Here is a 13,694-nt window from a genome sequence, read left to right on the forward strand (position 1 = left end):
TTCCACCTATATAAAGGGCACTAAGAGCCCTAGTAAGGTACAGTTTTACAAGCTTTAACCTAATTCTCATAGTTACACAGAGCACTAAACCCTAGTTGTTCTTGACGGCGCACCCACTGTGAGCACAAGGCAATTAGGGCAACACAGTTCAGTTCTTTAGTACAGTTTTCGACCACCCTCAGAGCATTCTCAAGTGTTCCGATACGGGGGTGCGTCACCTTTGATGTTTCTCGCTAGCTGACTTGATTGTCGGAGTGCAAACGGCCGCGAGGGCGCCCCTTTGTTCTTCTTTTTCAGGTACTCATAGACGAGGCAGAACGAAGGTGTCCTAGCTCGTGAGGACAAGCCACGCATAAAGACGACCCAGGTCAACCGGCGGGAACAATATCAATTTGATAAATTGGTCACTTTGAAGATGAGGTTAGCGTGAGAATGATGCAAATGGTAGTGGGTTTAACAATAAGAATGAAAGTTTTATGTGTAATCAAAACTTTATGTTTGATGAAAGTCTTTGACAACAACCCTTGTTATGTGTCATTGAAAGGTTGATATGATTCCAAATAGAACTAATAATAGAATAAAGAATTTAGGATTACGAAATTGAATCAATTAAAAACAATAACAATGAAAACCTGAAGAGAGGGAGGCGCCACAAACAAGGTTTGATAAGCTTAAAGATGATCGTCACAAGAATTGGTGAATTCATGATAAGATCGCAAGATGCAGGAAATAACCATGATAGAGATATACTCTCTTTATCAAATTGCCAAAAACATTTCTCCATATTTTGAATTTCAAAAGTGTATAAATACAAATTTAGTTATATGTCTTGTATCGTTTGCAAGGAAATAAAATAAAAATAGAATCTCCATATTTCAAGAAATGATCATTTGTCCCAATAATTAAGTTGATACTTTCTAGCCGTTTCTTGATTCAAAATTCTAACTCTACCAAAATAATAATATTTCCTCAAAAAATTGTGCTTATTTAGGGTCTTATAAAAAGGATAGCAAGCAGATCAATAATTTTCCCTAAGGATTTTAAAGCAGGTGTTCCATTGAGAGAGCAACGTGGGAGGGAGAGCAATGGTTAGGGTATAATTCAAAGAAACACATTGTTTTTGGCAAATTTGAAAACACCAGGTAAATGTTTAGAAATTCAACAAATGGTTTTAAAAAATGTTGTGGAAGAATGTGGGACAGTGTAAGTTGCAGAACCAATATTTTTTGTAGTCAAACCTTCCATTACTTGTTTTGACCAAATCAGAACTCGTGTAAAGTCGTTCTTGATCATTTTTGTTTTCATGTAACAGATATAGTGTGATGACTTTAAAAATAAATATATATAATAAAAAATAAATTTAAAATTAAATAATATAAAAAGATATTAAAATAATAATATTAAAAATTATAATGTGATTATATAAAAAGTGTGGATTATGTTATCTGAAGTAATGTTATCATTTGTGGAATGCTCATAGACATGTAACACATGAGAGTAAGTAATAAGAGAAGAAAGTGATAGAAGTAACAATGGAAGTGTAATATAATTGGAACTCATGAGGAGAGGAATCCAAATTAAAAACTCAGAGATTAAAACAAAAGTTAAAAAAAAATTGTTGTAATTGTATTTTATGCTTGTTAAATCTGTAAGCACATGTAAGTATAGACATTTAGATTTGCTATGACAGAAAGTTTGAATGATCCAAAAGTTTAATTTTGTTTCGAAAGAGTGTCGGAATCTTTGATGCTATAGACTATAGATTATTTTGGGTGTCCAGGTGTCACTCTGCAACGTTTAATGCCACTTGTCAATCTGAAATGCGCACAACAAAATGACGTGTCCTTAATCATTAATTTTCACTATTTATGCATGCAGAGACGCTTTTTTTAAAAATCATAAAGAACCAGTTCCAATTATATAATATTATTATAATTTTTTACTGTTATTTTTTATTATTATTCTTAACACATGCATGGATAACTAAAAAGCTCTTCATGGATATTATATTATTTTTTGTGAAAGATGACACGTGGCATATTTTGTGTACAGGTGTGATGAATTGATGATAAAAAGGAGACAGTTGGCATACTGCATGGCCTTCTGCATGCTGATTCGGATCACTTCAGCTGAATCAGTCGTACACATTAAATAATTCAGCTTTATGGAAATTTGTTGTACTAGTTTTCAGTGCTGAACCTATTCATAGAAATTGATCAATTTAAGATTTTAGGCATTTGTTTTAAAAACAGATTAATTAAAAAATTAAAGTTTAAGGTATTTATTTATAAATAGAATAAATTCTATAAATTCATGAAGAACATTAAAATTCAGGGTTTATATTCATAAAAATAAAATTAGAAGATCATATCATTTTTGGTAATTTTGTATTATTAATTAATTGGAATTATAGTTGTTATAACTATTAAGATACTCATTATAGGATTTATTAACTATATATTACTCCTATTACTAAATTCATACTACCAATTAATTAGAAATTATGGTTAATATAAATAATAGTTTATGAATTATATCGTAAAACTATTTCATAATATTGATAAAAAAAATATTTTCTATTTATTTTAAAAGTTAATAATATGCTTATTATACAAACCAATTTATTATTAAGTGACAATATATTTTTTTACTAACAATACTAGACAATTTTTCTCCAATATTATTATTCATTTCTTAGTGAGGAAATAATTTTGCCACACACAGTTTCTCTCCTCTTTCCGGACAGTTTGATGAGTGAAGAAAACGATGGTATAAAATTTGGAAATGTAAAAAAACAAGTATGGTTATTTGAAATAAGTTATTTTTAATACAAAATTATTAAGCATAAATTATTACTTTCCAAATTTTCAAATTATACGCACTCTATACAAAAAAATTCTTTTCACCTCCAACATTGTTACTGTGAAGGAAAATGTTTTGTTAACAAAAGTAAATAACATTATTCAACAACCCTTTATAATAATATTATAATATTTTAAATAAAAAATTAAAATTAAAATAATTAAAATATTAATTAATTTGTTTGTTTGTTAAGTGTATGTGTCAAGTATCAGGTTCCTACTATAACTATGCCGACCAAAAAAAGAAATATTTATTATGAATACACGCTTCGCACGAGCACACCGTAGCACTAGCACGAATACACAATTCTCAGTAAACTTCTAAGAAAGAGAAGATACTCCTCCTTCATCTGCTACATTATGATAAATGAAAGTCTGCGATCAAAAATTTTCTGGAGCTTATAAATGCGCCAGAAAGAGAGAAAAATAACTGTGCGAAAAGAAAGTAAAAACATGGAGCAGTTTTATCTCTCCCTTCTGCTCCTCTTTGTGTCCCTCATCTCTGTCGCTTTTTTCTTCCTTTTCTATAGCCATTATGCTCAGTCCTCTGACCCTAACTTGCCGCCGGGAAATATGGGGTTCCCGGCGATCGGCGAGAGTATTGAGTATCTATCATTGGGGTGGAAAGGGCATCCAGAGAAGTTCATATACGAACGCATGGCCAAGTACTCTTCCAAAGTGTTCAAAACCTCTCTCTTTGGAGAGAGTACAGTTATGCTCTGTGAAGCTGAATGCAACAAGTTCTTGTTCTCTAACGAAAACAAACTGGTCGTGTTTTGGTGGCCAGACAATGTGAACAAGATATTCCCATCATCGCTTGAAACCAGCTCTAAGGTTGAAGCCAAGAAGCTGAGGCAGATGCTCCCTCAGTTCCTCAGCGCCCAAGCCCTCCAAGGTTACGTTGGTATCATGGACACCGTCGCCCAAAGACACTTCGCTTCAGAATGGGAGAACAACACCTCTGTCATCGTCTTCCCCTTGGCCAAGAGGTGCTTATTCCTCTTTAACTTTTTTCTCTTTCGACTCTAATGGAGTTGTGCATGGTTTCCTTACTTGCATGTGACAAGCTTGATGTTGACTTGAAACCTAGTATTAAAACAAACTTTTAAAAACGAAACATCTGATCCTAGATTGTTTGGTTTAACGTTGTTTACTCTGCATGCATGTTTTTTCTTCCATTTGGTGCAATGTTTACCTTCATGTTCACCAACTTTCTCAACACAGCTATACCTTCTGGGTGGCTTGCCGTTTGTTCTTGAACGTTGATGATCCGATCCATGTGGCGAATTTGGCAGAGTCTTTCAATAAAATAGCCCCAGGAATCATGTCAGTGCCCATTGACTTGCCCGGCACTCCGTTCAACAAAGCCATCAAGGCCTCAGTGATCATTAAGGAGAAGCTGTTGAAGATTATCAGACAGAGGAAGGAGGACTTGGCTAATGGAACAGCCTCAGTCACACAAGACATTCTGTCTCACATGTTGTCATCATGCGATGAGAATGGACAGTATATGGCTGATCGATATATTGCTGACAAGATCCTTGGCCTGTTGATAGGAGGCCACGACACTGCAAGCTCTGCATGCACTTTTGTCGTCAAATACCTTGCTGAGCTCCCTCCCAATATTTATGATAATGTCTATAAGGGTATATCACTCTCTTGCTTCGTCTTCTTTCAACATGAATAAGTATATCTTTTACATCGTTATTAACCATGAACTAATATTATTATCTTAAAAGTTATATAAAGGATGATTTTTATTGATTAACAACGTAAAAAATACATTCCTGACAGTAAACTCTTCCATGATGATTTGTTTGATTTATGTTGTAATTTTGTCAGAACAAATGGAGATTGCAAAATCGAAAGGTCCCGGAGAATTGTTGAATTGGGATGACATCCAGAAGATGAAATATTCGTGGAATGTAGCTTGTGAAGTAATGAGGCTTGCCCCTCCACTCCAAGGTTCTTTTAGGGAAGCCATGAATGACTTTATGTTCAATGGATTTATTCCAAAAGGCTGGAAGGTATTGTTAATGCATGAAAGTATGGTCCTATAATATATAAGAAAAAGTGTGTTAGTGAGATAAGAGGAAAGATGAATGGAATTGTTGAATGTGTTTTGGTGTTGGTGCAGTTGTATTGGAATGCAAGTTCGACACATAGGAATCCAGAGTGCTTCCCAGAGCCAGAGAAATTTGAAGGAAGAGGACCAGCTCCTTATACTTTTGTGCCATTTGGAGGAGGACCAAGGATGTGTCCTGAAAAAGAGTATGCACAAATGGAAATATTGGTTTTCATGCACAACTTGGTGAAAAGGTTCAAGTGGGAAGCCATGATTCCTAATGAGAAAGTTATTATAGATCCCTTGCCTGTTCCTGCAAAAGGCCTTCCTGTTCGTCTTTATCCTCACAAACCTTGAAAACAGAATATTTGGAATGTGGAAACGACGAAGAAAGCCTGAATTTTATTTTTTTTATCAGCAAGCCTGAATAAACGTATAATCGTGTGTATCATATATGTCAAGTACTAAATAAGTGCGAATTCCCAGTTCACATTTTGATATGTTATATATATATATATATATAAAGTTTACTCTAATTTTTACTGAAATGATAATTTGAAAACTCTTGGAGTTATATGATGAAATTAAAAAAAGTATGAAGTTGAGAGGTAAGAGAGGAAGAGGAAGAATGTTCTTGAGCGGAAGCAAGAGAAAAGGAAGAAGACATGACGAGAGTGGAAAAAAAATCAAAGAGCTCGTGATACATATAAGAGTATCCAAAGATGAGAGAGTAAAGAAATATATTCTTTATTGAGTACTTTACAAAGATTCATAATAGGTATTTATAAAAGGAAAAATTTATGCAAAGAAGCTATTATAAAAAAAACTCTAACTATGTAACTCAACTAGTAGGAGTATTTCTAACCTGGTACACTAAATCATTCTTATATTGAACTGTAAAATAGTTTAGCTCTTTTTAAAATAATAGTTTTTAATGATTTGATTTAATTCAATTAACCATTCATACTAGTTTTTAAACACTCCTATTAATAGGATCCAAAAATTAAAAACGAAATATTTATAGTTGTATAATAATTTTTTATATTATTTTTATTGATGAATTGAAATGATTTTATCGTTATATCTTTTTTATTCAAATTAAAATGTCACACGTAAATAAGTATTATTACTTGTTGTAAGCTTTTTACATGTTACTTTCATAAACTTTTTTTGAATGAATTTTTTCAAGTAATTATGACATATAAATAATTAATGTAGTTATGATTACAATTTAAATTTTGATTAAACTGTAATTAATTATTCACCTACTTGTTTATTAAGTTGATTTTTTTAGGTGACTATTTTTAACTTCTGAGGTTCGGACACTCCTCTTAAATGATGTGTTTGTGTCAAATACATATATCGGACACTGTAGGACACATATTAGTAAAATGTCAAATTTAAAAATGTTTGTTGGATTTCTAACAATTTTACCACAGTTCTAACAAAATTTTAAAAATGAGACATACATTGTTTTTCTAAAAACTCAAATTTATTGTATAAATTTTTATTGTGATTATAAAAATAAGGAACAAGTCCTTTTGAACTAGTCATGAAAAACATTTTTTTTCTCCAAAAAATATCTGAAACATATTTATGCACATAAATTTTTATTGTTAATTTATATAATTTATAATTATATAAAATTATATAATATATAGATCAGGTGTCCTTGTGTCCTACATTTTAGAGATTATACATATCTGTGTGTCCGTTCGTAACTACATATTTGGAACATAATAAAGATTTTTAAACAAATTTATTTTGAAACTAAAAATTAGAAAAATGTTAAATTTCAAAACTATAAGCTCATTTTTCAAAAACTAAAAACTAGTTATATTATAGATTTAAAAACTTTAAAACTCGCGACTAAAATGTGGAGAGGCCTACTTCTTATTTTTTGCTGTAAGCACTTGAATTGATTAAAAAACTAAAATTGTTTCTTTGTTCCGTTATCAATTTTTGGGTCAGTTTAGTTTGGGCCCACTGTTGGGCCTCTATGATTTTCACACTTTCCCAAGCTCTCTGTTTTTTTCTTCTAATAACCTCTCTCTTTTCACTCCCCTCACCCTCTCTTCTCTTCTCTTCTCTCTCCTTCCCTTTTATGGTTCCAGGATCAGATCCATTTCCCTCACCACTCCTCCTCCGCCGTGCGCTACGCGCCACTAACCGTTTCATCTCACGCCGGTAACCCCCTCTTCACGGTGCCATGGTTTAATATTTTATGTTCAATTTTTAGGTTTTTCATCATCGTTTGCATGATTTAGCATAATCGGTTTTTCTTCATTTTTCCTTCTAGCTCGACATCTCATTGCTGGACACATGCCTTGTAGACTGCTTGGGTACTTTTATTTCGAATTTGTCAATTTCAACGCTTTTTTATTTTTCTTTTATTTTTCATATGTGCGGTATTAAACGATGTTATTGAAACTTTATTTCATTTTGTTGTATGGCAGAGGAACCAAAATAAATAGGAATTCAGCACATTCCATTTGTTATTAAGGTATGTCCCAACCTGTTTCGTCAATTTTAGTTATGTAGTTCTGTCCTTAGCTTCATTGTCTCTCTTCTTCCTGCACAATCATTGGGTTTTTTTTTCTGTGTCCTTCTCTTCCGTAACATTGTTGTGATCATGAATCATGTCATGATGTGCATGTACCTTCCCCCACCCCCCGGCCCAGTTTTTGTTATTGATGGATGTTAGTTGAAGTTGTTGATATGGAGTGTAAAATGATCTTGCTTTGATTCTTGTAAAACTAAAATATAGAAAATATTAATTTTTAAATAATTATATCAAATGATTTTTTGAGACATGGTTATTGTTGTTGTATGTTGATGGATTTGAGTTTTAGGGTGTCTACTGGTGTGATATGCTGATTATTCTGTAAAGTTTTATGGTAAAACATTAGCAACGAAAGTATATTTGCTACTATACCAAATACGAAATGGTGGAGGATACATTTTAAGCAAATTGATAGTTCAAATGCTATTCGCTACCATTTTACCCCTTCAACTATATTGGTCAACAAGCTAGTCTCTCAAAGATATAAAATAGTAACTAAACTCATTCTTTTATTTTCTGACTTTAGTTTTTCACGAGAATGAAGATTGAGAAACAAATTTGGTTGCAAAAATCTGTGGACTAATGAAGTCGTTAGCAACATTTTACCTGGATGATCAATTTAGAATTTTAATCTCAATTCACTTCATATTGATTTTTCGTTGCAGATTATTTTGCAACCTCTGTTTTCTGCCTGCACACCCAATCATACCCTGTATCTGGAAAGAATTATTTTGGATAGATTTTATTCCCTGAAGAAGCAGAATCCTTTCGAGGATTAAATAACTGTCATTTATTAGAACTTTATGATGGATGTTGCAAGAGTTGTGTAATCATTGTTTGACCTTTTGTATGCTTAGCCTAAAAATTCTGTATCTATTTCCTTGTTCATTTTATTCTTTCATTAACGTGAAGTTTGTGAGGATGGGGATAGCCAAAACATTAACATTTTAATAGAGCAAATATCCAATTCTTTTTCTTTTCTTTTCTTTCATGGTGATCAGAAATAATGTTGGTTGAGTCCTTAAGTTATCCAATAGACAGATTTTCATCACATATGGTGAAATAAGATTGTCGACTTTAGGTATAGGGTTGGGAATGGGGTGAATTGGTGACAAAAGAGGACTGTTGAGTTAGTTTTAAAATCCTACAACTTGTCTCATAATGCTCCATGTTTTAAAAACTGTCATATGGTTTGTCTTCAAGTCGGGACTTATCTTATAGATTAGTGAAACCAGCGTTGACTTCAAACTGATCCTAATTTCTTCTTTCTAATCTGGCAAACTCTTCCTTTGGAATTTTGAAAGAAAGAGGGTAATTCGTTTATGGATTGAATAATATTTGGTTTGCTTTTGGTGCATTGTGATGGAATGGAGCATGTTTGAAAATTCTAATCTTCCAACCTAAATTGCATTAAGAAAAGAATTGTATCAACTATGTGTATATAATATCACTGTTTTGGTGGAGGTTTGGTCGTCGCCACACTGTATTTTTCTTTTCAAAGTTTTCTGAATTTATCATGGAGAATTTTCTCTGTTTATAGTAATTCTATTTGGAAGGTAACATGAATCTTTTATGCATTTCAATGTGCTGTCAATTATTAATTATTACGGGTTTTATTTGATGTGGACTTATGTTTTCTTAGTAAAGTATTTATGTTGAGTCTTGCTCTTGAAAGGCTTTAGATAGTTTATTCTTCATATCTTCACTTTCATCCTCTTGGAATCCTCGTAGTATTTACGTGTGGGTTTTTTTTATTGCAGTGTGTGATCAACAATATATTCAATTTTTTTGCATCTTGGAACTAGCAATGGCATCTGAAGAAGTTCTGAAGGCTGTTTTCCCATTCCTGGAGGGTGTTGATCTTGCTTCTTGCATGTCTGTTTGTAAGCTGTGGAAAGACATAGCTAGAGATGATTTCTTTTGGAAATGTCTGTGTGCCAAGAGATGGCCTTCAATCTGCAAGCAACCTAATCCTTCAACTTTAACCTACTACAACTTGTACAAAACCTTTTATAAACGTCAGCACCGTAGAATTCTTCTCCCTCCAAGAATATCATTTGATGATTTGGATTTTTTCATTGACATTTGGGCTGAAAACATATTAATCTTCTCAGAAGTGGTGCCTGGTTCTGTCCTTCAAGCAGGTTTTAGAATTCCAGCATCTGGGGTTTGTGAATTGCTCAAATTTCAATTGGAAGGTTCGGAATACAAGATGACTTTTCCTGTGGAACCCAGGTTTACTATCCCTTCAGGACAAAATCAGAATGTTAGTGTCTCTGTCATGGTTGGGAGGAAGGATTCAAAAAAGGTTGCTCGCATAATAAATAAATCCATGTTTGATTATATTGATCGCTCATCATATAGAGCATTGGCTTTTGATTACCTAGACATAGCCCCTTGCTACCCTTTTTTGTCTGGCATCCGTGCATGGATCTCTTTGTTATTCATGGAAGATAAAAAAGAAGATCTTATGGATGTATTTGGGATCCAGATGGATTTCTGTGATGTGGCAAATTCTAAGGAAGAAGTCTTGTGGCTGTTGGACATGCTTGACTGGAAGTAAAACTGAGATTTCCCATTGTTACAATACAACGAATGTAATTGGACATTGTGATTTTATGTTAACTTGTTGGTTTATATGGGTGCATTGCGAAGTTTATGTTAATGTCTTGAGTATTTGGACTATGTAAATTCTCTATAATCCCTTGTAATAAATGTCTTTATTAATGTCTCTAGCACGTAATAATGTTATTTCTGTGGTGGAGTGAATATCATTTCCATGTGAGCCTCCTTGCACGCCATACATCAAGGGTAGTCTTCTAGTAAGTTTGAATCATTATCTATATGTTTTATACTTGTTTTAAGGATTTATCTTTTTGCAAAATCAGTTCAAATTCACTAGTCCAAACTGCTACCATAACTCCCCTTCTCTGTCTTCAATTCCTCTTGTGCAAGAACTCCATCCAAAAAGAGGCTTAAAAAGGGACAAACTACTTTTATTCGCTGTTTACTTTTCTATTGTAATTAATAAATTCAAATACCAATAAATTTTCTACTCATTTCTTCCTCTTATGATGGAAATATATACTTTTAAGTCAGTAATTAAAAAATGAAATATAAAATATTCATTATTAATAATATCTTATTTAGTTATATATATAAAAAATTATGTTTGTAAAATTAATTGTATTAAAATTAGCGTTCATGTAAGTTATACTGTTTCTTAATTAAGGTTACAGTTGAGATATTAATAAATAAATAAAAATATGGTTAGAGTTGTATATGAGAGAGTGTACAAGTTGTTATTTAAAAGAATATTTTGTAATTTCTTAACCAATGTTTTTAGTGTTGGAGTTAAATTTTGTATTTTGGCTACTAAAGAGGCTATTGGGTATTTGTTACTTTCATATCAATATATCTAACTTATATGTTGATTATAGCTTGGAATACTCTTTTATTGGTTTTGTGGGTTATACATAAATTTCAATTTTTTTCTTTTTGCTAATTTTGTGGGTTATACATAAATTATAATTTAGAGAAACTGTAATAGGGTTGAAAGATGCTTAACTGCTGCATATTTATTTATTCTTTTCATTCATAAAAAAAGCATTAAAGTTGTATTGAAGTTAGCATTTTGTAAAATAATAAAAATCAGTGCATAGTTAAGTGAACGAGAGACTTGAATGTAATTGAAACGACTAGTTCATATTTTAACGCCTATTAATAAAAATAACAACTTTAAAATCAATTAATTAATAGTTATATCTATTTTTTTCTTTTTTAACTTAAAATACTAATTAATATACATTACTAAAATGAGACATGAAGTGAAAGTTTATTTTTTAAACATGTGAAAGTACAATTTTACACTAGAAACATCATACTCCTATAACTTTATGAGCAGAAACAGCACAAACACAAAACCTAAAAATTTGTGTTGGCCTCGTAGCTCTGCCCAAATTGCCAATTGGAAGGTATAGCCCCATCAAACTCCAACACTCTTCCATCACTGGTACTTACCTGAAAGGACAAAGATTGCCCCACCAAGTTCTCTCCAGTGACCCAATTCTGTCCCCAAACCCTAGACATGGATGTCCACCCATTGCTGTTGGAACCTTTGATGTTCACCTGAGAAACATCACCACCATCGCCAACGTTGTACAGCAAAACTTGAAGCCAATAAGGGTTCCCAGCAGTTTGGAACTTGACACCCCCAGATTTGGAGCATGGCACACGACGATACTTCACTGGGATGATCCCAGCTTTGTACTCGGCAATGGTGGTGAACATACTCATGGACAAGTCAAAGTGTTTCTGCGGAGGGTTGCACCAATGGTCAAAATTTGGTGAGGAGTAATTGGGAGGACAGAAATTTGTTGCAGTCACTTTGATTGAGCCTGCATTTGGAATGCACCATTGAGGATCGTCCACACACTTTATCTCAAAACATGCACCACAACTCAGACCATTGTTGAATAGTGCTGTGCTTAGGGCTGCAGTTTCAAGCCCGTAACCCTGCTGGAAGAGATTACCATAACCACAAGCTCCCTCTGCATATCATGTGTCATTCAAAACAGTAATCAGAATTTTGAAAAAATACAAATTAATTAATGGAGTGCAGTTTTCTTAATTTCTGTACTCATGTACAGTATCTTAGATTCTTTGCTTTTCGTTTTCCTACACTGTTTTTATCTTTATCTGCTCTGCCAAAACAAAATTTCTGCATCATTTATTCTTTTGTATGGTAATGAATATTGCTTAATTTATAAAATTGAATGCAATACGGACAAAAGTTTGTAAATAATAATTAATGATAAAGAAAAATATCTAAACTACCTTTCTGTCTCTTTCGAGACAGAAAATTTGCAGATCAAATTTTGTATCTTCTTCTTCCTGTGTTTCGAAGAAAGAGATGTGTTGTTCCAAATTTGTTTATGTATGAAAATAGAAATAGCATCTTTCCGTACGTTGAATGTTCTATATACTTAAGAAAAATATTCCATTTTTCTACTTTTAATCTATTTTTTGGTAAGTTATCTGTTATGCCTTTTTTAGTTTTCTTGGTTTATAAATATATTTACGTGTCGTTATAATTTTTTTCTTCTGTTGTTATAATTAATGTTTTTCTTTCTATATTAATTAAATAAAGAATATAATTAAACAATTATCTCAGGTTAAAATTTAAAAAAATAATATATATATATATATATATATATATATATAAGTTAAACAGATTTTATTAAAAAACCTACCGTTAAAAAGAAAAGATGGACAAAATAAATAAATAAAAGTGTAGACAATATAAATAATAATTAACAAAAAAAAAATCTCATTTTTTACTCTTTGTTTTCTAATTACTAACTTTCGAAACAATACATTAATGATTTAAAATCACGATAATGAAGAAATAAATGATTTTTAAATAATAATTAATGCACTTCTTCATCCCCTCTTCTTCCTCTCTCTAACAGATTAGTAGCATTGATAGATGAACACAGAATAATAATGAATACAAAGGGAACAAAACTAATTAAATGGAAAAAAATATGCAGAAACTGAGAATGATACAGTGAATTTATATTACATATATAAAGTTATGAGGGAGAGTTTTTACTTACGCATGGTTTCTCCACCTTGCATGTCACCATAGAAAGTTGCATGGGCACTCTGCCATGTACTGTCATATGAGAAGGCTGGTACACAGAGAACCATTAAAAGGGCCAAAGGAAGCAAACTGTTAGACGAAGCCATGAACATGAGATGAGAAGAAGATGAAAGAAGATGAGGAAGAAGATGAAGTGGAAGGTTAAGGTTAAGATTTGATGAATGAATGAATAACAGTGGTATTTATAAGTGAGAGTGTGCTAAGTGGTAATGCAGAAAATCAGAACAAGTTAATTGAGTAACATTTAATCCTTAATATCTGGTCAACTTCATTTTTGTTTCTATAAATAATTTATTCATATATGATGCTTTTAAAGATAATTATAAATATTGGAAATCGTATATGCGTTTAAATTCATTATTGTAAAGATTGTTTCCTTATTTTAATACTTTTTTAGATTTATTTTCTCTGAAATAATTATGAATTGCAATTAATTCTAGATATGTTTTTCTTTTGAGAATTAAATACATTTCAAAAGTGAAATTATATTAGGTGAATTACACGGTTTTTTAACCATCATGAGATTTTTTTTTTGTTTTT

General features: G+C 32.0%; 3 protein-coding genes across 5 annotated transcripts; 2 read left to right on the top strand and 1 right to left on the bottom strand.

Moving 5' to 3' along the window:
- Positions 1 to 3,230: 3,230 nt before the first annotated feature.
- On the top strand, positions 3,231 to 5,416 carry LOC137827039 (beta-amyrin 28-monooxygenase). The gene is made up of 4 exons (XM_068633239.2): positions 3,231 to 3,850; positions 4,086 to 4,507; positions 4,704 to 4,888; positions 4,999 to 5,416. Exons 1-4 carry the CDS (start codon positions 3,267 to 3,269, stop codon positions 5,281 to 5,283), a joined length of 1,476 nt encoding a protein of 491 aa, XP_068489340.2. The 5' UTR covers positions 3,231 to 3,266; the 3' UTR covers positions 5,284 to 5,416.
- A 1,543-nt stretch (positions 5,417 to 6,959) lies between these two features.
- LOC137823876 (F-box family protein) lies at positions 6,960 to 10,227 on the top strand. 3 transcript variants are annotated; one of them, XM_068629186.2, is made up of 4 exons: positions 6,960 to 7,113; positions 7,226 to 7,268; positions 7,383 to 7,429; positions 8,155 to 10,227. In XM_068629186.2, exon 4 carries the CDS (start codon positions 9,297 to 9,299, stop codon positions 10,050 to 10,052), a length of 756 nt encoding a protein of 251 aa, XP_068485287.1. In that variant the 5' UTR covers positions 6,960 to 7,113; positions 7,226 to 7,268; positions 7,383 to 7,429; positions 8,155 to 9,296; the 3' UTR covers positions 10,053 to 10,227. The 3 variants fall into 3 exon arrangements, with proteins under 3 accessions (XP_068485287.1, XP_068485285.1, XP_068485286.1); XM_068629184.2 differs by having other exon boundaries at positions 6,962 to 7,113; positions 9,250 to 10,227; XM_068629185.2 differs by having other exon boundaries at positions 6,972 to 7,130; positions 9,250 to 10,227.
- A 1,085-nt stretch (positions 10,228 to 11,312) lies between these two features.
- On the bottom strand, positions 11,313 to 13,288 carry LOC137823875 (expansin-A22). Its single transcript, XM_068629183.2, has 2 exons — positions 13,108 to 13,288; positions 11,313 to 12,039 (listed from the first exon to the last, which is right to left on the bottom strand). The coding sequence occupies exons 1-2, from the start codon at positions 13,244 to 13,246 to the stop codon at positions 11,414 to 11,416; spliced, it is 765 nt and encodes a 254-aa protein (XP_068485284.1). The 5' UTR covers positions 13,247 to 13,288; the 3' UTR covers positions 11,313 to 11,413.
- Between the last annotated feature and the right edge of the window lie 406 nt (positions 13,289 to 13,694).

This window comes from Phaseolus vulgaris, chromosome 8, assembly GCF_051622355.1.
Source record: "Phaseolus vulgaris cultivar YP4 chromosome 8, ASM5162235v1, whole genome shotgun sequence".
NCBI classification, from domain to species: domain Eukaryota; kingdom Viridiplantae; phylum Streptophyta; class Magnoliopsida; order Fabales; family Fabaceae; genus Phaseolus; species Phaseolus vulgaris.

What these genes read in the sequence shown, in the direction of transcription:
- LOC137827039 (XM_068633239.2), top strand. Translation starts at nt 3,267, where the DNA reads ATGCGCCAGAAAGAGAGAAAAATAACTGTGCGAAAAGAAAGTAAAAAC. An exon ending in GTCTTCCCCTTGGCCAAGAG is followed by an intron (nt 3,851 to 4,085) that starts GTGCTTATTCCT and finishes TTCTCAACACAG; the next exon opens with CTATACCTTCTGGGTGGCTT. An exon ending in TTATTCCAAAAGGCTGGAAG is followed by an intron (nt 4,889 to 4,998) that starts GTATTGTTAATG and finishes GTGTTGGTGCAG; the next exon opens with TTGTATTGGAATGCAAGTTC.
- LOC137823876 (XM_068629186.2), top strand. Translation starts at nt 9,297, where the DNA reads ATGGCATCTGAAGAAGTTCTGAAGGCTGTTTTCCCATTCCTGGAGGGT.
- LOC137823875 (XM_068629183.2), bottom strand. Translation starts at nt 13,246, where the DNA reads ATGTTCATGGCTTCGTCTAACAGTTTGCTTCCTTTGGCCCTTTTAATG. An exon ending in GCAAGGTGGAGAAACCATGC is followed by an intron (nt 12,040 to 13,107) that starts GTAAGTAAAAAC and finishes CATGATATGCAG; the next exon opens with AGGGAGCTTGTGGTTATGGT.